Source organism: Blennius ocellaris (assembly GCF_963422515.1).
Source record: "Blennius ocellaris genome assembly, chromosome: 1".
Classification (NCBI taxonomy): domain Eukaryota; kingdom Metazoa; phylum Chordata; class Actinopteri; order Blenniiformes; family Blenniidae; genus Blennius; species Blennius ocellaris.
The window spans coordinates 17,639,017-17,664,193 of record NC_137650.1 but is presented as its reverse complement, the minus strand read 5'-3'; the positions used below and the strand labels follow the sequence as shown (position 1 = coordinate 17,664,193).

Genomic DNA, 25,177 nt, shown 5'->3' with positions numbered 1-25,177 from the left:
TGTGCAGTTCGAGGTTGTTTGCTTGTTTCAGAATGATACACTTTCTATTTTTTTTCCATTTTCATTTCCATGCCCACATTGCTTAGCAATGTTCTTGTTTTCATTTGTGTATCCATGAATGTGCTGCTCTTGAGATGAGATTAGTGTTACTATCACCATTGTCACAAAGTACTTGTTCTGCTGTCCAAAAGAAAAAAGCAGCTTATAAATTCAATAGCAGAGTGTTTTTGATAATTAAAGGGTGCATTGTAACCTGACCCTGTGTATTAACAATTGGCCCACAACACACTTCCTGCTTGTCAGACACAAGGCTCTTTGTAGGAATATTTCTTTCTTTCTTTTTTTTTTTTTATTGCTTGTATTTACATTGCTAACTTTATTGTTTGACTTTGACACACCCTCGTGCATCAGTGCACCTGGCGTTAGCTGGTGCTGTTTAGACAATTTATATTAAGCCCCTTGTTTTGGGAACAGATTTGGTTTTGGCTTTTTAGAGCTTGTTGGTATAGATCCACACATGAAATGCCTGGCTTCAGCAAGCTTCTTGTATTTCATTTGTTTTATCAGTCAAAGAATCCTGCGTTATGTTTGCTATTCTGCCACTGATGCTCGATAAGGAGCCAGCAATACCTCTGATAACATTATCTCTACAGATTTTCTTCAGCTGTGCTATATGAACAGTTATTTGTTGCAGTTTTCTTGCAGTTTTTGCACTTTTATCCACATTTAAATATCAAAGGGTCTTTTTGTTTTAAACAGAGATATTTAGCTTCAAATTAAGTTTCACATGACTACTGAGATTTATTAGTGCTGTCCGCTCACTGCAATTGTATTTGCCTAATGACAAAATTGTTTTGTGGGCAGTTACAATCACATCTGATCTCAGCAAATCTTTTCTCATTGCACTGGAAAAAAAACCCAAACTATGATGCTTGGGAGGTAATCCAGCTTTCATGGAGTCTCTGCTTTGTCTCGATGGAGGATGGAAGAGAGATTTAACTTTTTCTTTTTAAATGTGTTATTATTATCTTATTAGAGTGTCATGGCCACACCCGGGCTCATAATTCTGTTTTGTTCTATGTGATTTACATTTAATGAGGTAAAAAATATTGGTGTTTAATAAACAGAAGATGTTTTTTTTTTGGCATTATTTATTTTCAAAACAAATCTGTCTTTCTTGCAAATGTGTTTGTGTTTATTTGGCTGAAATGAATTCTAATTCACAGGGGGATTCACATCTTTCGGAGGCGCCAAAGGGTTTTAGGAAGGATAAATAAAGCACAGCATGTGACCAATTTCCATATTATTACCGAGTTTAAAAAGGATTTTTTGCGAGCTGATTTCCTTTGTGTGTTTGTCAGGACTGGCCTTCAGTTCACGCTCTTGAAATTTGATCTTGAACTCAAATAATTTACAGTGTTGAATGCTGTGTGTTATGCATCAGCAGTTTAACCACCTGTAGTGACAGTAGTGGTGTGTAGATAAAGCTGCTTGAGTAGCTTTATGCAACACATCAATAGGGCATTAACATTTTGACCATGCACCTAATATCTAATATTGTATGGATACTGCTTCTGCAGCACAAATGGATCAGAGTTGTTGAGGCAACGCCTCCGCTGATGGCTGTGATATTAAGAACATACATATTAAATAGTTATCCAACCCATGATGAGGCCATATTGTTGTGCTGTGTAAAGAATCATCCTCTTAATGTACTCGATGAGCAGGCTCATATTTGGTCCTATTTACATCTTTCAGTGCCTTGTCAGCCAACCACAGATGATTGAGTTTATTCAGCAAATCAATTCATATCTGCACAACAATATTTTTTCGTGTTCCCTAAAAAGAAAACCCCACAGCATAATGTTGTAGGCTGAAGCTAATCTGTGTTTCCATTGAATGGCGGTAAATAAGCTGTCTTTGTTCACTGCTAGCCCTGCTGGTTCTTGCACTGTTAACAATTGTGTTGCATTATTACTTTATCATACTCCGTCCTTATTGCTTTCCCGTATCTGTGCACGTCTTTTTACTGTCTACTCTGCATTGGACAATCAATTTCTCAGCCACATACAAGCTGATGCAGCACCTACTACAGTGTACACCAGAAATATTAGTTTTACTGCAATATTGCACACTTTGTTTACTTTTCAGACGGTAACAAGTATAAAGGCAAGGAAGAACGACGGATGGGAAGCAAATAGGTTCCTACAGGTACTTCATGATTTGGTTCTTACGAGCTGAACGAGCTGAACTGGCAGCATTTCAAAACCATCTCTGTATGTGCTTGTGAATCACCCTCAGTCACCCCTGACAGTGTTTCTACAAAATCACTTGTGTTGACTCAGTAAACTGAATTAGCTCGGAGAAAGAGGCTTTCTTTTGATTGGTGAGGACTCCTAAGAATAAGAAGGGTTATCTGTTTTTAGGATAGAGTTCACAGTCACTGGGAAGTGTTTGGCCCTGATCCAGACGCTATCAACTGGAGGTTTGAAGAGAAGTGCTTGACTGATTAAGACGAAGCACAATGCAATAAGTGAGAAATTTCCCTTCTTAAATAGGAGTCTGCCTTAAGTGCTTGTTTGCTTTGTGCCTATCGCAGTTTTTAAAGTGCTAAATGGGCAAGATGATGCTTCTTCCAATGTCTTTGAATGAAACAACGTTGTAACATCGCCTGGGTTAGATTTAAGATGTGTCCGCTGAGTGTCAACACGAATTGCCAGACAAACATCTTCTCTCCTGTATGTGAACAAATCTCACGTCGGGACCAGATTCTGAGGGTCTGAGTCAGGGTCAGAAGGCAGTGGAGAGGAGGAGAGGCTGCCTCTGTACTTCAGCCATGGCCCAGGATGACCCCTGACCTGTAACCCCTCTGCCGCCAAACAGCGGCTCTGTGTTCTCATTGGTCTCAAACAGGACGTGCTCTGTGTAGGAGTTCACAGGACTCTCCTTCTTTTTCTTCCTCCATGTAGGTGTGAAACGCGGCAGCATCATATCTGAAGCTGTTCAAACGTTCTTTTCTCGTTGTGTGTTCGAAATGAGATATTGAGAGCATTTTTCCGACCTTCTGTTGACATCACCACTGTCAGGATGCACATCGTCATCTTGTTGGTTTATTTTTTTTAACTTTCAATATCTGGCAAGTATTATATTATTGCTGTGTGTCCTTTAGTGCCAGGAAGCTCATGTTAGAACTTTGTGATACGCCAATGAATCTTCTCCTGGATTTGATGCTGTAATGACAATTATGTAGATATAATAGAAAGGGAATAAAAGAGCAACCAGTGCTGCAAGATTTAATCATCATTTAATCATTTAATCATCTATTTAAAACACCAGTGCATAGCTGAGTGAAGTTTATATCAAATACACTGAAATATCCAACATAATGATACACAATGACAGGAAACAGAAGACAAATTAGCAGAGAAATTCTCCCTTGGGTGTGTGAAAATATGAAGAGCAGTATTATTGTCACAATGTGGAACCCTGTGTGGACTTTCTCTCGGATAACAGGAGGGAAGCTGCTTCTTCTGTGTGTGTGTGTGAGGACTGTGATGGCTATTCAGTCATTTTCTGATGTTTTTGGCAACACAACAAAGATTCAAGCAGTGGTTTGTTTTCACACATCCGACACTGAAACTGATTGTTGAGAAGTGCCCGTCTACTCCCAGTTGCTGCGGACCACTTTACCTTTCAAGTCTTTAGCAACAGAGTGTCTGGAGACTTTCTTCTTTGTCACCAGCAGGGACCAGATGGGCTGTTTTGGAAAAGTGATCGATTTGCTGACAGCTTTTTGTTTTATGAAGCAAAGCAATATCCTCACTGTACACAAATTAACACTTTCTTCATGCTGATAGCCATGAGATGAAACAATTCTCAGGCGTTGATCAAACCAGGATGGCAATCGAAACAAAAGCACAAATGTGTGGAAATGAAATAAGTTTTAGGTTGGGTTTTTCTCCCAGTGAGAAAATAAGAGACATGTTTATTGTTTTTGTTTGTTTTTTTACAGTGAAGCCTTGCCTCTGGTTTACCTTTTTTTTTTTTTTAATTCACAAAGTGTTTTTGCCTTCTCTCAGCTTTTAAATCTCCTGGACTTGTGTCATGTGATAACCTGGGGCCCTCCTGTCTTGCAGGTGTAGCTGCAGCCCCTTTCCACACCGCCTGCCAAGATGGTGGTGCTGTCACTGAAAATCTGCGTGCGCCAATGCAATGTCGTGAAGACGATGCAGTTTGAGCCCTCCACAGCCGTCTATGATGCCTGCAGGATCATCAGAGAACGGGTCCCCGAGGCTCAAACTGGACAGGGTGAGGTTCAGAGCTGATGTCGGCACTTTACAGATTTATTTAAATTTGACTGTGTGTTCACCAATGACTGACAAGAAACCGAAGCAACAAAATGTCTGGAAAGAGTTTCTAGTGTCTTTTTAGAGAATAATGCTGTATGTCATTGCAAGTGTGTGTTTCTATTTTTAGTTGCAGCCGTTAAAAATTGCCCATTAATCAAGCTTTAATGCTGTAATGTGATTCACGACCCCATGTGACATCATTGGTTTTCATTGACGTTATTCATCCTGTGATGTAGCCACTGATCATTATATGTTAAAAAGGAAATAAAACTCAAAAGTTAAGATCTGTTTGAAAAGGAGGAGTAGAAACAGTTATTTTATTTAAAACATTTTTTTTCTAGCTTAAAAGACATATGTATTTGTTTTCAGAACATAAAAACCCAACAAAAAAATGTCACACTGTGTAAATTAACGGCACACCACTTAAGACATATCAGCATTTGGGATTCTGTTGAAAGTCTTACTGAAGATGCAACAGACAACAACGTAACCAAAGGGACATCAACATGCAACATGATATTAATGTTAACGGTGGAAAATGAAGCGGTCAGATGGACATTCTCTAAAACAATTTAATAAGAAAAAATAACTCCAGCCATCAAAACCTGCATGAAACAGTACAAATGTTTATCTCCTCTTAGTAGTCTAAATGTTAACGGGAGTGAAAGCTTTACTTTTAAAGCTTCATGTGCTGCTTCCCTCTGTGTTCCCCACAAAGTCCTCTGGATCCACTCCCGCAGAAGTAAAAGTATCTGATATTACAGGATTCAAGAAATGGTTGCTGTATTCCTGCTGCTCGGATCCTCCTCCGTCTCCCTAAAACCTCCATCACAGATCATAATGTACACACAGCACGACACTAAATGAGTGACTGCTGTGCTCGATGTTTAGTTTTGCTCCCACTTAGGAATTGTTTCCATCTTCGCCATGACTAAAGAGCTGATGTTTGTCTTCACGTCTCCAGCGTCGGACTACGGTCTGTTTCTGTCGGACGAAGACCCCAGAAAAGGCATCTGGTTGGAGTCTGGAAGGACGCTGGACTATTACATGCTCCGCAATGGGGTAAATACATCAAGCTGTCTAACCCACAAACACTCACTAAAACCAGGGACAGCTGTTTCTATGGCATGAGTGTTTACTCTGAGCTATGTGGCAGTGGAGAATAATATAAGACTACACACACGCACATTCACACACTGTTATCTTGGGAGCTGAGCGACTGTGTGAGACACAGAAGCCCCAGAGAGCGATGTGTGAAATAACATTTGACTGGGACAAATGCATCAACATTCCCTCATATCTTGCATGACATTGATAGTCGTTGTCATTGTGTTAACGTCCAAGTTTGATCAAAATTTTCAATTTGCAGATCTCGCTAGGATATCAGTGGACATTTAAACAAGGTTCTGAAATATAAACCAAGCACAACCGATATGAAAGAGTGCAAAAACTGCGGAGTCCAAGATGAAGCTTTGTGTGAAAGAAACAGCTTTTAAAAAGGAGCTTTTGAAGCGTCCAGCTGTACATGACTTGCCAGCTTGTTTTTGATCCCTGCTGCTAAAGCCGGACGGACTCTGGTTTCCTCAGGCGCTGCGGAGCGTTGCCTCTCACTTCACCGGCGGTTGTGGTTTTGTGGTTTTGTGGCTTTAAATGGCGTCTCCCTCAAATCCACCAAAGGCAACCCAGGTAGAAGGCTTGACTGTGACTGATTATTGTGAACCAAATCTCTCTTCATTGTTGCAATTGGAAGGGTGCAGCAGCCTGTGATAGGCAGCCGTTAAATGAGGTTTTCTGGCTTGTATTCTCTCGCCCTCTCCTGAATGCATTTGATCGTTTTTCTAAGCGGTTACATTCAGTCAGTTCATCCCCCCCCCCTCTCCTTTCCCCTCTTTTAATTTCTTTCTTCTCTTTTCCTTCACATTTTGTCTTTGAGCAGGATATCCTTGAATACAAGAAGAAGCAAAGACCCCAAAAAATCAAAATGTTGGATGGAGCCATTAAAACCATCATGGTGGACGACTCCAAAACAGTGGGAGAGCTGCTCGTGACTATATGCAGTAGAATAGGTACAATTGATATTTTGCAAAGGTCAATTATTCTTAAATTGAACCTAATGTGTGTATTTTTTGTTGTTGTGGAAATTCAAATATAACGCAAAAGCTTAATGCAAACGCCTGTGGAATCAATTCAAATGCACGCATCAAATAAAACATGTTGCTCCTCGATGCTGACGGGAATTCCCCTTTTCATCCCAGGCATCACAAACTATGAGGAATACTCTTTGATCCAAGAGACCGTAGAGGAGAAGAAAGAGGACGGGATGGGCACACTGAAGAAAGAAAGGACGCTGCTGCGAGACGAGCGCAAGATGGAGAAGCTGAAAGCCAAACTCCACACAGACGATGACTGTGAGTTGAGATGAGCGACATAAAATGATCTTGAAATGCAGCACAATTACTGACCAGAGCGTTTAAGGCGCTGTGGTCTTTTGTGAACTCGTAAAATTATGATCTACTGTTTGTATCCCCAGATGCAGTTGTTATTTTTCGATATGAGAATGTTTTATAAGAATGTTACATATACAGAGTGGTCATTTATGAGCACATTTTCACAGCTCTCTGTGATATCTGCCACCGTTCATTGGAATGTGGGCGGGATATACTGTATATGTTGGGCTCTGACCTTGGGTCAGATCAGTACTTTTCCTTCCCATTTTGCATTTGTTTCCAATATGGGTGTGGCAGAAATCATTTTTAAATGTGTGCAAATCAAACAGTGACGACAGAACAATTCTGGCTGCAGTTCAAATAACTATTTCTCTCTTGCTAATAAATTGTATACCTTTATAAAGTGTGTTTATTTATCTTCTCAATGATGCCAAATTTGTAAGGAACATGTATTTTTGGGATCAGCAGCAGGGCTGATTTTGCGGGTTACCGTCCCGGTTCTTCAACCAGCACTTGTCATAACTCGACAAACCTTTTTTTATTGGTCGCTTTGGCACAAACGGCAAGATCAAGCGGATCCCTACAATGTCCAACAGTTGTACATCTCCTCCCCCACAAACTCTGCAGTCTTTGAAAACTCCTGCTCAGTGTTATCTCTTAGAGGATAGAGTTTGGTCCAAGACTGTGGAGATGTGAAATTGTCACTTGGTGCGGAATTTCTTCTCAGTCTCTCTGCATTAAGATTAACTCTAACGATGACGAGCCTCATTTTGCCCGTGAGGAAAATCCGATCCGAGTTAGCCTCACGAGCATGATAGCCATTATCCAACCATTATAGATGCTAACTAGATAGGTGAGTAGCTACATCGCTGTGTGAAACACTGAGCAGGTAGCATCTCCATGACAACAGACGTTGATCCCCTTTGATCTCCTCCACGAGGTGCCTCTCCCATCCGCTTTGTATTGGAATTTTTTTCTCAGTTCTTTGGGAATTATTCGGAAACTGTAAGCCGTTAATGTTCCAAAATTGAATAGCTTGGTCATTGGATGCTGAAAAATAATCCCTGAATATTTCATACAATTTGGGTGTTGTAGTTTTTGCAAAAAAGTTGGTAAAATGCATGCATGCATTTTACTGCTGTTCTGATATTCAGTGCAACTCGCCCTCAGGTGTCGTGTAGGTGTACTTTTGTTACGTTTACCATTTACTGGTTAATGATCTTGATTTTTTTTGTGAATTTATGTTGGCAGCGACAAAATGACTCAGTCAGTGAAGTGGGTCATCACTGAATCTGGATGTTGCAGCTTCAATCTCTCATCTGTCCATATGATGAAGTGTCCCAGTCTTGTTATATTGAATGGGAAACGTTCTGATTGCTGACAATCAGATTCTACTTTTGAAACTACTGAGTAAATTAAAATGGGGTGCATGTGTGAAGATACATGTGTTGTGTGTTTGCAGTGAATTGGCTGGACCACAGCAGGACATTCAGAGAGCAGGGCGTGGACGAGAACGAGACCCTTCTGCTCAGACGCAAGTTCTTCTACTCGGACCAGAATGTGGACTCCAGAGACCCGGTTCAGCTCAACTTGCTTTATGTTCAGGTATGAATCTCACCTAAATATGTATTTTAACTCGGTATGGATGCTTATCCCTGTGGAAACTCTGTATTCTCTTCGTTGAAAAAGCCGCCACTGCATGTTGAAGCAGAAATTTGACAGTTAAAAAACAGAGACAACCAGCTGCAGTTTTTAATGCCTGATGTCAAATCAGATATATTTTAATGGAGTTGGCACCATGTCAGTACTCCAAACAGTTCAATCTCACATGGCCCACCCTCTTTCAGGAGAGGATGGAACTGGACAGCAAAAAAAAATAGACTCTACCATCAGTTTTTCCATTATCACCCGATAGTGACCGTTGATTTCTTAATTAGGAAATGTGAGCTACTGGTAAATAACTAGATTGCATTATGCAACAAAGCTCAACTATTTTTTGATCTCTGTTTCATATCTCTTGTGTTTTTATTAAAATATGTCTTTCAGGCTCGAGATGACATCCTAAACGGCTCCCACCCTGTGTCATTTGACAAGGCCTGTGAGTTCGGAGGCATTCAGGCTCAGATCCAGTTTGGTCCTCATGTAGAGCATAAACACAAGCCTGGATTCTTAGAGTAAGCATCTATTCTGCATGCTTTTTCAGTATGATGAAGGCTGGGGATTCAATCAGAATCATTCACCTTTAAAATAAGAACAAACTCCCGTTTTGCGTCCAGACTTTTTGTTCATATCAGATGTTTTCAATGTCAAATGAATTTTTTACTCAAGTGAATTTCAGTTTGTCATTAAAATAGTCATTATTTTATTCTTTTAGCAGAAAAAAAAAATTGAAAGTTTGCTTTAATTTGAGTTTCAATTCTGTTTGATTTCTTTCAAAGCTTGAAGGAGTTTCTACCCAAAGAATATATAAAGCAAAGAGGAGCAGAGAAGAAAGTCTTTCAGGTGTGGTGTGTCTGCCTGTCTTTGTGTTTTTGTTAACCTTAACAATTGCACTTCAATGCTCAGATGATCATCCTTGAAAAATCTCATCTGCAGGAACACAATAGCTGTGGAGAAATGACAGAGATTGAAGCAAAAGTGAAATATGTGAAATTGGCCCGATCTCTGCGGACATACGGTGTCTCCTTCTTCCTGGTCAAGGCAAGTAATAAAATCTTGAAATGATCTTTTTTTTTGCTTTTATCAAAAACGTTAATATTATGCCATTTTGTTCAAAGAAGAGATCTTCCTCACAAAAAGTGAAAAGTCTCGCCTCAAGCTCTTTCTGTCCTCTTTTAATTTTTTTTTAAATGGAGAAGCGGATTTTAGAATTAGTTGAACTTGAGTTGGAGCCTTTTATATCCACAGTGTGAAATCTGTCTTCTGGGCTTGGTGTTAAATGGAGAAAGTGGTTGATGGTGCTACACAGCAGGTGGTGAAAGTAAAGTGTCTGGGCACATTTGAACTTTTAAAGCTTCTTATATATCACCCAAAGCAAGAGGACCTGTAGGTGGAAATCTTTGTACATTTATATTCATGTATATTTTTTAGGCCTGTAACACTAAAGAACAAAGTCACTCAATGAGTCAAGACGCAACATGTATAGGTTTAGTATGAAGAGTTTCATCCGTCCATCTTTTGCAAGGTTTTGCCCAAATTAGGGTGTAGTGTGCTGGAATTGATCTCTGCTGATGATGGGAGACACCAAGGTACACTCTGGAAAAGTCACCAGTGCTTCATGGGATAAATGCAGGGAGACAGAAAATAACACACATTCGCACCTCGAGCAAATGTGGTGAGAAAAGTAATTTTACACCTATGCATATTTTTCTTCCTCTCCAGGGTCTTTCAATTGCAATCCATTCTCTCAAAAATTGTGATATAATTTGTGGGATTTGTATGTGTCTCTTTGCCAAACATTGAAGGAATTGACAGAAATTGCAAGATGGAGGAATTTATGTATTTATTTGTTTGTTTATTTAGTCATTGAAATGTAAACCTTGTTAAAAAACAAACAACTTTTTAACTGTTCACAAAGACTGAAAGTGCGTATTACTTTAACTACAAAGGTTTGTACAAAATTGATACCGGAGTTTATTTGAAAAACAAAAAGGCCCCTGAACCGGCTGAAACTGGGGGTAACAACAATCTCTATAAATAGTTGTTTAATATAAAGTTTCATTCATTTTGTTCTTGTCTGTCTGGCCTGTTCACCATCGCACACATAGAAACCAGCGTGCTCCAGGGTACCAAATGCATCTGTTCAGCCAAGTGTGGCACCATGATGATTTCAGAGCAGGAAGGAATGAGGTGGAGTTAATGGAAGATACAAGGAGACACTTACGCAAACCCAGGATGCTACGAGTCCACTGGTTGGTGCAACAGGGTGATTCTCAGCTGCATCATCAATCTATCTGCTGTGACAGGAGTGATGGATAGCTACTTTCTTCTAACCCCATATCATTTCTAGCCAAGAGTACATGGCATTAGATCAAACAAAATCTTGTCTCCGGTTTTCACTTCTGTGATCTGATTTAAGTGAAAGGTGACGTTTTGATGAAATTACTGGAAATGCTAAAGTGATTTTGGTATTTTCCAGGTTTTTTTTTAATTATTTTTTTTATTCTTCCCAAGTTGCTTTCATCACTCAACGGATACAGACAAAGATGAAGTGCATGTACGACCTGTTTGAATGTTAACTCCCACATAATACAGTTCACGCTGTCATTTATTGCTTCTCGAAGTCTTGAGCCGTGTTCCACCTCCTGATCTCACATCCTTGTTCCCCTTGATCAGTCTGACATTGTGCCTTCAAACCCCTGCCGTGTCTGTCATCCACGGGCGTAATCCAGTGGTGCAGAAACATCTTAAAAATAACCCTCGAAAAAACGCGTCCTATAGACTCCAACCTATAACCTCTAGAGGCTCCAGAGGGTTTACAGTCCCGCCAGGACTTTTTGCACAACTCATCTCTTTGCCCTCGCGTCACAGCCCATCAAGTTCTGTCCATCTGCTCCCCGACTGCAGCTCCTCTGCAAATGTTTGCTCTTTCCATGTGCGGGAGAAGGAAGAGAAGCTCAGGCAGCAGCTGGACTATGACGAGGTTTAAGTGAACAAACTGGGAGGTTGAGGGTCGCTGACAGACCAATAAAGGCGTGATTAAGACATAACATTTTAATTACTAAGTGGGAAAAGTTAGCTCTCTTTCTGCTCGGTAGACAGATGAATGCCCGTCTTGTCAGATCAGTGTGACAATAAAATTACTTTCTCGGCTGTGAGGATGAGGAATCAAATTGTTTTGTTGTTGCTGATCTGTTCTCTTCTCTAAATGCTGTTTGATGCCAGAAGAGTGAGAATCACTGGGGGGGAAAAATGCAGACCTTGTTTGTCTTCGACTTGAACAAAACTGACATTTATATAAGCTGGTTTAAATCATGAGGTTGGTGTAGCGCTGTTGATTGGATATTTCCATTTGTGTCCTTTGCTTTAATTTTGTACTCGGCCCAAATTGAAGTTAGTATTTTGCACAAGGAAAACAGCTGTTCAGTTGATGTTGAAATTGCATCCAGAGCCTTATCGAATAATTATATGGCTTATTAATGAGGATAATTTTATATTTGTATGATTAATGCATTGTTTCATCCTGTTTGTGGGAGTGCTTTCTGTCTGCTTGCACATCACATGAAATGTCAAATAATAATGATATTAATAATACATTTTTATTTCTCGTCACTCAAGGACATCAAAATAATGTCATTAAATTAATCAAACACAAAGTAATTAAAAAATGGATCTACTGTACATTTTCAGAACCTATGTTATTGATATCAGCCGTTTCCATTGACGTTTACACAATTTAAAGGAATGCAAAGCTCCAGTGTGTTTAAATTTCGAGTTTCACCATTTCAGGGCCTTGACTGTTTAAGGTCGGTCATCTTCAGCCCACTGGTGTAACCTCGGGGTCGTTTACCCCGATACTCATGGCCTCGGAGGCCACATGCCGCTAATACTGCCATTTATTTTTGACCAGGACCATTTGAGGCCTTAAGTGTGATCTATAAAATGTTGCAATTGACTCGATATTTCACAGGGAGCCTCTGTAAACAAAGAGGTAACATGATCGTGTCTTGTCGTTCCAATAATAAATCGGGCAGCTGCAGCTGCTCCGAGTGAAGTGGATGCAGTAACCTCAACAAGAATAATTAAGAGTGCATAACAACTTTCTTTGGAGCAGCAGATGATTGAAACAAGCTAATCTTAGCCTCTTATTAGAGATATATAAACAACAGGGTGGCTATTGAAACATGCTCAGCCTGAATATGAAGCTTAAAAGCTGCAATAAATATCAAATGATATGTTATTAGCCATTGTGGGTTTAATTTGCTTATAAGACTTAATGGTTGAACCAGCTACAGACACTTCAAACGCCTTGATTGTTGTAAAGAGGAGGGAATGCAGGCAGGCCGGACATGAACCCAGGTGAACTTTGCTGTCTTTTCACAGTCTCCCCACTCGTCCCCTGCAGTGTGGTTGGGTCATTAAACTCTTTCATTACCAACTCCCAGAATACAATGATGAAATGTTCTGCCGAAAAACGTAGCTGTTGCTCTGACATTGAAATAAGAGATTTTATTTGTCTCCATTATGCTTTATATATATATATATATATATATATATATATATATATATATATATATATATGATCTAGTTGCAATCGCATTGTTTTTCTACTGCAGACTGAAGCTTGTAGTTGGTATTTATTCAGGGAAAACCACAGAATTAATGTCAACTCAACACACAGACTATATTATATATTAGATTTGCACATTTTCCGCTGTGCTTCAGTTGTTGTCAGTGTTTGCTCGCATACCATACTCAGTATTTAGGTTCAGCTATGTTAAAAGTATATTTGGATCTGGGTTACCTTGCAGGAAAAGATGAAGAGCAAGAACAAGCTGGTGCCGAGACTCTTGGGAATCACCAAAGAGTCTGTGATGAGAGTGGAAGAGAGGACCAAAGATGTGGTTCAGGAGTGGCCACTTACCACCGTGAAGAGGTGGGCAGCGTCACCCAAGAGTTTCACCCTGGTAAGTTTCGCACACACAAAATACGCTGCAACATTTTGACCGTGGCTGAGTATTTCTGTCCTCAGTGTTTCGATGCCTCTTGCTTTGTCCCGGTGCCCCATTTCCTTAAATAATTTATTCTTTGTTTGCATCATATTCCTAATGCCGAACAAGAAGGACAGGATTGTGGCAAAGCCAGCAGTTACTGCAGTGGTTATAAAACAATCAGTTTAGTGCTCAGTCTGCCGGTTCTTTCATTCCCTCGTGCAATTCACTTATTGAACAGGCCCTTTTGTCATCCCTGTCGATATTCCTCCTTTGTGTCAGCGCCTGGAATCCATCAGCAACATGGGTTTAATTTTGCCTGCTTGTAAGGCACAGACTGTCTATTGAATTAACACAACTTCTATGCTGCTTTGAATGTGGCAGAGAACATTACAGGTCAGTTTTTATGATTTTGGAGGTAAAGCAGTAATATTTCCTTAGAGGATGGTGTGGTTGATTGATTTAGCCTTTTTAACTGTGTCAGAAACCTTTATATTTCACTCTTTCAGTATATATGTGTCCATTTCACTAGAAAATGTTGCAATGCATCCCGTTTTCCAGTATAGAATTGTCCCCGAGAGGGCTTCTGGGTTAATCTGACTCTATCTTTCACTTTTTTTGGTATCACCCTGCACAATGTGCAATACCCATGTGAGACCAGCTGTCTCCATGGATTCCCTCTAATCCTCCCAGTAAATCCTTGGCCTGTATACTGTAGATGCACTGCATTGGTTACTTTTCGTCCCAATCCAGCATGAAATGCCTGTATTGAAGGAACTTGCCGTGTCTGTCTGTGTGCAGGACTTCGGAGAGTACCAGGAGAGCTACTACTCAGTCCAGACCACTGAAGGCGAACAAATCTCCCAGCTCATTGCCGGTTACATTGACATCATCCTCAAAAAGGTGAGACTTTTATCTCCAGGGACACTGATGAATCCTAATGAATCAATATCCTCCGGTGGCAGATACATTCTCAGATCTGTTGACGCTTGATAGCCCCCGGCTGCACTGTCATTCCACTGCAGTTAAATGAAACCGAGGCAGAGGGAAGGAAGCAGGGTTTGTGTGGCACAGGTAAACCGCAAGCACTCGAGCGGTTCAGAACAGATGACCTTTTTACAATGAACCTAATTAAAGATCCTCTTCACAAGCAAAACAGCATGTTTAATCAAGAGTTAAATGCGACTGACGACTTCACTGAATGCAAGCCTCTTAGTGTGCAGTTTCTCTTTGTATGACTCATATTTTATTGTTCCTTTTCCCTGTTATGGATTAAAATATTGCTTAATAAAGTTTGATAATCATGACTTTGTTTAACTTTAGAGCTCCTGCCATAAAACACAAAGCTCATCATCACAACAATGGATCATCAAGCAAATATAGTACCATTGAGAAACAGTCTCAATACAACATTTAATCAAGACAAAATATTTTCGGTCTTAAAAAGCTTGTTTAAAAAGAGAATTGGGATGAAGAGAGTAATGTTCCCAAGGGCATGTCAGTCCAGGGCAATGAGAACAGGAAAATGCCCCGTCAGACTTTGGTTTTGAATTCCTGCCGCGGCGACGATTAACAGAAACCAACCAGAGGACCTTCAGCTGTTTGAGCTCATATGGAATCAAATACTAAGTAATTTACTAACTTTTAAATGTTTGCATACTCAGCTATTTACATATTTGTGAGGTGTCTTCCAACACACCTGAAACTTTTTTTGTTGTTGTTTTTCAATCCCTCTTGGTATGTCACTAACCTTTGAAGATTCAGGGCCAACTCTGCGGCGATCTGGGATAAATTTCCTGCTCCAAGTAACGAGAACAAACATTTTGTCTTTCCCTCCTGCAGAAACAAAGCAAGGACCGCTTTGGATTAGAAGGTGATGAAGAGTCAACTATGCTTGAGGAGTCTGTGTCCCCGAAAAAGTATGTAAATTAGCCTGACTAATGAAATGCGACTTCCTTCTTCGTGCCAGCAGCAAGGCTCAAAAGTTGGCAGCGCCTGCAGCTTAATTCAATGTTGTTGAAACAAGAGCTTATGAGTTATATGGTTAACAGGTTTTGTCTTTGTTATAGAAATACATGGAAACTAGTGTGAGCCATGTATTGAACCGTAAAACCACAAGAAAATATCTTATCATAACCTCTCTAAATCTGTCAACCAAATAGCAACAGATACAAAGTCATCTGATGTTATTGGAAGAGAGCACACATTTTATTTTTTATTTCCTACCTTGCACATCCATCTTCATCATTTCAGCACAGGAACACTTCCTCACCTGCATTTTCCTGAGAGATGATTGTTATGTCAGGTTTTTTTTTCTTCCCTGCAGTGGACACACAAGGGCTCTGTCTGAACATCCCCCTGATTCGATGTACTTGTATATTCGATCATTTACCTTTCCTGTCGGCCCTCAGACATTACTTTGCTGCTTTCATTAGGGAGAGCATTCACTCTACTTTCTCTTTTTTGTCAGGGCTTTCTCTTGAATATCTCCTAAATGCAAAAAAACAAACGAAAAACCTTGTATGTTGTTTTCAAAATGTCTTTTTTTTTTTTTTTGCCTTACAGAAACACAAATCCACTTGGCATGAAATTTGTCTCAAAAAAAAAACTCAGGCAGTTTTCTCATTTTCCCTTTTTTTCTTTGTATATATGTAAATGTGAATAGCATTACAGTCTTTCGTGTTTATTGTGAAATTTAAAGCTCTGACTAACACTCATTCTGGGCAAACTGATATCCTTGATATATATTGTTGGTAATGTTATATAAGCTTTAAGTATGCTGAGCAATCAAAGAATAGACGACAAAAAACAGAAGGTGATCTGAGTGGCACAAAGCAGCCTTCTCTCACAAACTGAAGCATTTGGTTTTGATTCCTTAAAACTAATTTTTAAGAGCTGCATTTTGCAATTTTGCACAATGTTTTAGAGGTGTGTCGCTAACAAATGCCAGTAGGTTCTGGATTATGCTACAAATTATTGTTTCCACACCCTTGCAGGTCGACCATCCTGCAGCAGCAGTTTAACCGCGTGGGCCGGGTGGAGCACGGCTCTGTGGCGCTGCCTGGGGTAATCCGCTCCGGCTCTATTGGCACCGAGTCGCTTAGCATGGGTACCATGCCATCTGCTCAGCAGCAGATCACGATGGGTCAAATGCACCGTGGACACATGCCACCGCTGGTAGGAACCGCATGAGCCAATAGAGTGATGAAATCCTGTTAAAGCCACTCACATAGCACATAGGTGTTGCGATCGTCTGCCGTGTCGCCCCGGAGAGCCAGTCTTCCTCCTCCAGGCTTCATTGTGCGAGACTGTCATTCTGTGTATTTTCCTTTATATTCAGAGCTCAGCACAGCAGGCTCTGATGGGAACCATCAACACCAGCATGCAAGCTGTACAGAAGGCCCAGATAGACCTGGGTGAGGTGGACGACCTGCCACCGCTGGGACAGGACATGGTACTGTACACAAGGATCATCACATACTCTGACATGTACCACAATGATCCCTTTCTACATAATGGCTGAAATTGTGTTGTGGTCTGTGTTTAGGCCTCGAAGGTGTGGATTCAAAACAAGATGGATGAATCGAAACATGAGATCCACTCTCAGGTCGATGCCATCACTGCAGGAACCGCCTCTGTCGTTAACCTCACAGCTGGTCAGTGGATTGGGCATGACTCGGCAAATTCACATCCGACCCCTCTCTGTTCTTTGTTAGGATATGAATCTGTTTCTTTATGAGCTGGGTGTGGATTTGTTCTGAATAGTATCTACTCTGGTGTAATCTATTCAGTGTTAGTAGCTATGTAAGATTAAATGTGGATGAAATGTAATGTATTTCATAGAAGTACAAAAAAAAAACACTGAAAGCATAAGAATGTGTTCAATCACTTTCATGTTTCAGCGGTTATATATATTTTTGGAGGCTACTGAAAGTATTTGGCCAATTAGAGAGTTTATAGTAAAACACCAATCTGGTGTTCATTACCACTCTTATGGAACATTTAGTTTTTTAAATCTCATCATTCCCCGGGTCCTGCTGTGGTTTGCAGAATGTGCAGGCTGGTGAAAGTGTCAATTGGCATTGCGCCACATTGCAATTTATACATCCACAGTTTATGCAGTTTTAGATTGAGCATACTTCCATTCTTTTCGTTCCCCCACAATTTCTCTTGGTTTATGTCACAAGTTTGTTGTTTCTGCTTTATGTCGAGAGCTTCCTCGTACTGACCTTTCCCCCTGCATGCAGGTGATCCCACTGACACTGACTACACGGCAGTGGGCTGCGCCATCACCACCATTTCCTCCAACCTGACCGAAATGTCAAAGGGCGTGAAGCTGTTGGCTGCGCTGATGGAGGATGATGTCGGTGGAGGTAATGACCTGATGAAGGCTGCCAGAACTCTGGCAGGGGCCGTGTCCGACCTGCTGAAGGCCGTGGAGCCGGCGTCTGGAGAGGTGAGTGAAGACCATACTAACATCCAAGCCAAACTCATTTGTGTCATCTGCATTTCACCCTATGTGTCTGTTTTGGGAGAATGCTAAGATCCAGCTTTGTATGGATTAGTGACTTGTACTGTATACAGTGGTTAAAGGGAAGAAGTGCCTTTGGCTTGTGTTGGTAAAAGTGGGTTGTGTAATTTTAAGTTTGAAACACGTAAACACAAAGGGAACATAAAGCCTGCGGAGGGAAGACCATATCTCCAAATTATCCAAACAAAACCCAGCAGGAGAGCAGAGTGCTGTGGTTTTAGAGGAAAGTTTGCAGGAGTCGAGAAAATGGAGTGATGTGTGAAAGTATTGCCTCACTCGTGAATTTCATTCCAAGCAAACTCTGCACCATTTGCGTGTGTTAAAACGCCAGGCCTTCTGTGTATTTGATTGTGCATACAATGTTTCGTTGTGTCGAAACTAACAACTTAAGAAGTTAATTAAGTTTTCTCACTGAGCAGATCTTTGGTGAGACAGTGCATCTTCTGTTGATAATGTCCCAAAGTTCACAAAATTACATTACAGTCGATCTAATCGTGCTTCATCTGAGCAAAGAACTCAGATTAAAGGTCAGTTTCTTACTCTGTGTGTTCAGTCATCGAAAAATATCTGGTGACTAATGCACTCATCCACTTATAATGGATTCTGCAACTTCTCAGACTTTATTACTACAACAAAGATTTGTGCCGTTATTTCACTTTGAAAGATTAATTCAGCAATGCAGTGAGGAGTGCTTTCTTCATGTCTTTGGGAAGTGCTGTAGGTTTGCAGTGTTTTATCCACAAGTATATGGTGAGTGCAGTGCAAGAGAACAATTAATGCTTGGCTGTAAATGATCCAACAGATTGGAGCAAAGAAAACTTATGTACAAGTTTAGTATGTCTCCAAAACACACCATGCTGTTCATCACGCTCATGGTTTTCCTGTGTGTACATGTGTGTCTACAGCCCAGACAGACTGTGCTGACAGCAGCAGGCAGCATCGGCCAAGCCAGCGGAGACCTCCTGCGCCAGATTGGAGAGAACGAGACGGACGAGAGGTTCCAGGTAACACAGCTTATCACCATGGCTCCATTCAGAGGAAACTGCAGCTGCTCAATCATTTAATCAGAAACATCGTGCAGAGGAAAATCAGTAGAGCACATTGCGAATTGAAGCCTTTTCTGTAATTATTGCGTCTGTTCATTTTGGTTATAATGATAAAAGATTGGTCAAGGTTACACAGCTATACTGAAATCAACAACACTGCAGCACGCACAGGAATGTATTCCGCTATTTTACTGCCATCCAGCACGGGTGAGTTGAGCAGATGTGCAGTGGCTTTATGGCTTTTTTAATTAGATTAGGCTGTTGATTTTGCAGCTTTGATAATAAACCAATTGGTAAATACTGTTGTGACACCTTATTGAAATACAATGGAGTTGAGTTACATTCCACAAAAACTATCTCTCATGATTATATTTCAAAAGATCACAAGCTTTTGCTTTCTTTTTTTTATCTTAACTGCTTAAAACATTTAGTTTATGTATCAGCATGCATCAGTGAGATTTAAAGTACTTTGTAATTTGTAGTGAGTGAAAACAAATTTACAATTCCATATTTCTTTCTGGTCATTTAGTGCAATGGCATGAACTGCAGAATATAGTTGTTTAACATTCATGCGTTCATATATTATACAAATCAATGGCGTGAGACACTGTTCCTGAGATGGCCTGTCTTTTATTTCCCTCTGCTTTTCATGTGTTCTTGTTGTTGTAGGACGTCCTGATGAATCTGGCCAAGGCGGTTGCCAACGCAGCGGCCATGTTGGTGCTGAAGGCCAAGAACGTGGCTCAGGTCGCAGAGGACACCGTCCTCCAGAACCGGGTCATTGCGGCCGCTACACAGTGCGCTCTGTCCACCTCCCAGCTGGTGGCATGTGCCAAGGTACAGTGACATCAATAAATCCAACGGCACGAGATGTGACTCGCCTCCATGGCATCTTATCAGATTTTCCAACAAGCTGCATTAGATTCAGTGGAAAATAAATTCCGTAGATAATATTGCGTTGAATACTTGGAAACGATGAGCTGTAGATGAAATATTTTGAGCTCTGATTTTGTGTTAGAATAAAACACTTTCAGGATATTAAAGTAGATTTTGTGGTGAATCCAATATTTAACAATTTATTTCTTCACATTGAAGTTGTTTTTTTTCCGACTGCAGTGAAAATGTGTGTGTGTTTGTTTTTTTTTGTAGAGTAAATAAATCAGGAGGCGCTGAGGTATTATTAAGTACCCTCTGTGCTCATCATATTTGTGAATCCTTAGCTGTACAACCCACATGCCTCTAATTAGTTTAAATGCCCTCCTGGCTCCCAGTCTGAATAGTCGCATTTGCAAAACAAATCCTCACCTTTCTACAAAGTGAAGAGAACATCTGCTGAAGCCTGCACACGTCTGATTTTCTCTCTTCCTGTTCCCTCCTTTCTCTGTGTACACATCTTGTGATTTAATGACGAAATACTGTTATAGAACTGTTTCTGCAATAAAGGGGAATAACTGGCCTGTCTCGATCTGCTTCACATTACACAAACAATATTTCCATTTATAATTAAAATAGAAATTAGAAGTCTTCATATATTACATATATGCCGTCTTATTAGATTAGATTTCTTTTCTACTGCAATGTTGGATTGGATTTTTTATTTATTTTTATTCCCATCTCCTTTATTCCCTTTGTTCCTCACTCACTGATGATTTATTTACACTTTCTCCTCCTGCCTTTGTTGTAGGTTGTGAGTCCGACCATCAGTTCCCCAGTTTGCCAGGAGCAGCTAATTGAAGCTGGGAAGCTGGTGGACCGCTCCGTGGAGAGCTGCGTGCAGGCCTGTCTCTCAGCCACAGAAGATGGCGAGCTCCTCAAACAGGTCTGTTTCACATATAGATCCAGATTTCCTGGCTTGATGACAAGAGACGGCTCTCTAACACAAGTCTAAATCAGACTTGTTGAACAAAGCAAAACTTTAGCCTGTGTGCACAAAGTATTTGTGAGTAATGTTGCTCATGAAATGTCAGTGACGATGACATGCAGCTCGTGTATTTAAGGTGAGTGCGGCTGCCAGCGTGGTCAGTCAGGCTCTGGGAGATCTCCTGCAGCACGTACGTCAGTACACATCCAGAGGGGAGCCGATCGGACGCTATGACCAGGCCACAGACACCATCATGACGGTCACTGAGAGCATCTTCAGCTCAATGGGAGACGCAGGTGAGTCCATATAGTGACAATATTACAGTTTCTAAATTATTTAGAAAATACCCTTAATTTGTTGCTGTAATTAAGTCGATTTTTCATGCTTGTTTTCTTTAGCTTGACTATTAAAAAAAAAAAAAAAAAAAAGTGTTTTGCATAAAGGAAATACTCCTTTCAACCAGGCTGAAACCTCTGCAGAACCAGGTTCAGTTACTGCTGCATGAGTTGGGGTTGGTAGTATAGACTGAATAGACCGAGAGCAACAAACAATTTAACATCCAACTGCAAACTAATCCAGACTTGGGCACTAGGCCCAGATCACAAGCTTCCAGACGCAGGGCAGGATTACTATTACACATCATCAGTAGAGTAAAACTAACCTGTCTCACGACGGTCTAAACCCAGCTCACGTTCCCTATTATTGTTTAAATAAGCATCATTGGTGCAAGGCTGAAATATCTAACAAACTGTATGGATTTAAATGTAATCTTTTTGCAAGCTTCTCTTTTCCTTTGGCGTTCAAGTCGATGTGTTCTGTTGATTCTCACAGTGGATGATTGGAATACCTAAAGGATGGCTTGTCATGAAGTTTGGCTTCCATTTTTCGCCGTTATTTCTCTATCACTAATTGCAATATCTCTTTAAGCGTACTTTGCAGAGTCTTGTTAAAAATAAACAGCGCACTCTTGTTCAGTGTAGGTTTCGTGCCCATCAGAACAAAGTGGTCATTCTTACATGCTGAATTGAGTTGAATATTTATTTATTTATTTTTTATTTATTTATGGACTGAGACCCAAAAGGCCTAACCTGAATTTATTGCCTCCCCCTTTGAGAACGTGAAACCCAACCTCAGGACAGACTGACCCAAGCGTATTTGCAGTTATTGTGAAACCGGCTGTATATTTAACCAATAAAAACTGTTACATTTCTGTGTAAATGACTTGACTGTCTGTGAACGTCTCGTGCCTCCTCCTCCTCCTCCTCCTTTTCCTCCTCTGAGACTCTGACGTGGGTTTGAATAAACTGCTGTCAGGACGGCTGAGACCTCAGAGAAAAGCTGACAGTGATGTTAACAAGTCTGACAGTCGGGAGGGGAGAGGAGGGGAGGGGGGGTGGGGGTGGGAAGGCAGAAAGAAATGGAGAGAACTGCGGGGACCAAAGGTCAACTCAGACGAATTGATTGACCTGATAGACCAGTCGACTCGCTGTTTGTTCAGCTGAGGCCTAAATAAATGCAGCCGGTTGGAAGATACTGCTTTTGAACTCTTGTCAGACATGTCAGGTTATTTCACACCTGGCACACAAAAAAAAGAGAATAAAAAAAAAAAAAAGCTTATCCTTCAGTAATGGACTGTTGGCACGTCAGCTGATACACTCACATGAATTATAGACGTTTACTGCCAGGGTAGCTGCCAAGTCTGCTTTGACACACAGACTATAGATGCTGTTTCTCCCTTATCCTTGTTGTCATTCTTCATTTGTCTGATCTACGAAAATATCAGAGGAAAACCAGGGCTTGTTGGACAATTACAACAAATAGTTTTGGTTTTTTTTTGCCTATTGATGGATGGATGAACTGAAATTTGTCGAGGAGGAATGAAGCTTGCGTCTCAATTTGACAATTTCTCATTGGTAAGGAATGACCAATACCAGAAACAATAGTACAACCACGAGCACAACATTACACATGTCTAGAAAAATGTCCAACTTTCTCTCACTATTACAACAAATGTTACCTAATAGAAATATGTTTCATTGCTGTTTTACTTCATTAAAGTCTACTAGCATCATTCCACCAACAGTCATTAGGCGCAGGGTTTTTTTTCAGTTTGTGCAGAAAATGCGGATTACATCTGTAGTATTCTCCAGGTTTCCATTAAATTCATCACAAGATGCATTTCTCGTCACACAAAACAGAAGCTGGTTTATATGTGTTTTAAAGTTATACAATATCTTGTGGCGATAGGTGGAGCAGGTTCAATATCAAAGGTGGAGGTTAAGTCCCCCACCTCACCATGTCTATGTATATAAACTGTCCTTGGCAATATTGCATCCAATGTCGGTCAAGAATGTTGCACTGCAGCCATTCAGGTGTTATAAGAATGGGTAAATGTGGTTAACAGTTTAAAACACTTTGAGACTACTAGAAACGTGAATATTTTATCACAAAGTGAAGTTATTTCAATACACGTTTGCACAATTTAATTTGGTTTTGCTCGTACAAAAACAGTCCTATGGGGAAGGTTGAAGGAATATATTTTTAACCTGACTCTGCTCCTTTCGCTATCCTTCCACTTATGTGTCCACCTGATCTGTCCCCTCCAACCCTCTGTGTCGCCCCTCAGGTGAGATGGTCCGCCAGGCTCGAGTCTTGGCTCAGGCCACCTCAGACCTGGTGAATGCCATGAGGTCTGATGCCGAGATCGAGGTGGACGTGGACAACTCCAAGAAGCTCCTCGCGGCGGCTAAACTGCTGGCTGACGCCACTGCGAGGATGGTGGAGGCGGCAAAGGTGAGCAGCGCAAAGTACAGAATAATTAATCAGCCCGTTGTTCTCATTTTCTTCAACTGAACTGGAGAGTGAGGTTTGTCTTGAGTCACAGTGGTGGGACTTTTTAAGAGCAGATAAACCTCTCTGAGGTTGAGCTTTACTTTGGTACATGCAGGGTGACCTTTTCAGTGACAGCAGAAGCGAAAGAAGGCAGACATCCGAAGAGTGGTGGGTGTGTGTGTCAAATAGGGAAAAGACCGAGAATGGCACTTCTGGAGGAGATTCTGCTTGATGGAGTGGGTAGGGTGTTAATTCCTTAATAAAAGATGACCTTTAAAACTTTTTCTTTTTCATAAAAAGTCACATAGAAATCCAAATCCTCAGGTGGATTCATCTAAAAGGGTAGTCAGCTAAATATGCTTCTGATAGTGATATCAAGTTTATGCAGTTATTTCATGTGTGTGTACTTGAAACCTTGCTTCCAAGCGGATCTAAATGCTTCTCTGACAGTCTTTACTTTCAGCTCTGTGTTTGTATTGCTGCACATCGCTTCCATGGTTGATATTATGGTCTCCTTGGAGTCCTCTCAAATGATTTACTATCTGCTTAATTTAAAATATACATAAACATGGATAACTTTTCAACCAGACAAATATACATAAAGGAAAAGCTCCACTCACACTTTGCTTCATGATGAAAATCCATTGTAAACAATGTGTACAAGATTAACTTAAAGTTGTGTTTTCTGTTTTGATAACTTATTAAATAATTTATACGGCATCGTTTGTACATTTTTAACTGTGACATGCTGGGGAATCTTGTCTTTTATTGGATTGGTGTTTGTCCTGGTGGATCACATTGTATACGGTTTCAGAGCTCTATTCATCTTCTTTCTCATAGTTGGGATGTAGGAGTTATGGTTATGAGAAGTAAACCTACCAAGAGCTTTGAGTGGTTACAAGACAGAATTATTATGGTTAATAGAAAGTGCATTTGCACAGATTGTCTCTATGTAAGGGCAATATGCAGAACTAATGAGCTCTTAGAGAACTATTCTAATGATTCACTGTTATCATATTTACATTGAATCTCAACCTTTCCACCCAGCATGCCTTGAAAGTGAATGGAGATCAAACCGCATCCCTGCAGACAGCCGGGGGGCAGGTCTAACCTTAATGTTCATCTCTCCTCCCTCCACCAAACTATTTATCTGCTATCTTGCTCCATCGGTCTCATTATCTGTCTCCAGAATCATTCACTGATATTAATAACTCTCTTCACTTCCACCATGAAAATGAAACGATACCCTCCAGCTGTTTGGTCGAGTTTTTATGCCAAACTTATCACCGTCACAGCTGGGTATTTGTTGGTGTCAATGGAGGCCAAGACCTTAGCCAGCTGTTGCCTCGGTAACGAATTCATTGATTTTGTGTGATATTTTTTTTTCTGTATTTAACAAATCCGCTACGATGGACCTAATTTTTCAAAGCTCCTGTGGTGATACATGTACTGTGTTTTTGT

At 40.6% G+C, this 25,177-nt stretch overlaps 1 protein-coding gene across 4 annotated transcripts in view; it reads left to right on the top strand.

The window, feature by feature from the left end:
• The window catches only part of tln2a (talin 2a), a 96,545-nt gene that overhangs the window by 41,782 nt on the left and 29,586 nt on the right, over positions 1–25,177 (top strand). For all 4 annotated transcript variants that reach the window (XM_080495222.1, XM_080495223.1, XM_080495224.1 and 1 more), the window contains 20 exons: positions 4,137–4,308; positions 5,314–5,411; positions 6,286–6,415; positions 6,605–6,757; positions 8,259–8,401; positions 8,843–8,970; positions 9,235–9,298; positions 9,392–9,496; positions 13,267–13,422; positions 14,248–14,349; positions 15,289–15,365; positions 16,443–16,623; positions 16,787–16,900; positions 16,994–17,102; positions 17,694–17,902; positions 18,883–18,981; positions 19,693–19,860; positions 20,708–20,842; positions 21,021–21,180; positions 23,511–23,677. In XM_080495222.1, coding sequence (XP_080351348.1) covers positions 4,173–4,308; positions 5,314–5,411; positions 6,286–6,415; positions 6,605–6,757; positions 8,259–8,401; positions 8,843–8,970; positions 9,235–9,298; positions 9,392–9,496; positions 13,267–13,422; positions 14,248–14,349; positions 15,289–15,365; positions 16,443–16,623; positions 16,787–16,900; positions 16,994–17,102; positions 17,694–17,902; positions 18,883–18,981; positions 19,693–19,860; positions 20,708–20,842; positions 21,021–21,180; positions 23,511–23,677 — 2,634 coding nt within the window. In that variant the 5' untranslated portion in view covers positions 4,137–4,172. The remainder of the gene's footprint in view (positions 1–4,136; positions 4,309–5,313; positions 5,412–6,285; positions 6,416–6,604; positions 6,758–8,258; positions 8,402–8,842; positions 8,971–9,234; positions 9,299–9,391; positions 9,497–13,266; positions 13,423–14,247; positions 14,350–15,288; positions 15,366–16,442; positions 16,624–16,786; positions 16,901–16,993; positions 17,103–17,693; positions 17,903–18,882; positions 18,982–19,692; positions 19,861–20,707; positions 20,843–21,020; positions 21,181–23,510; positions 23,678–25,177) is intronic.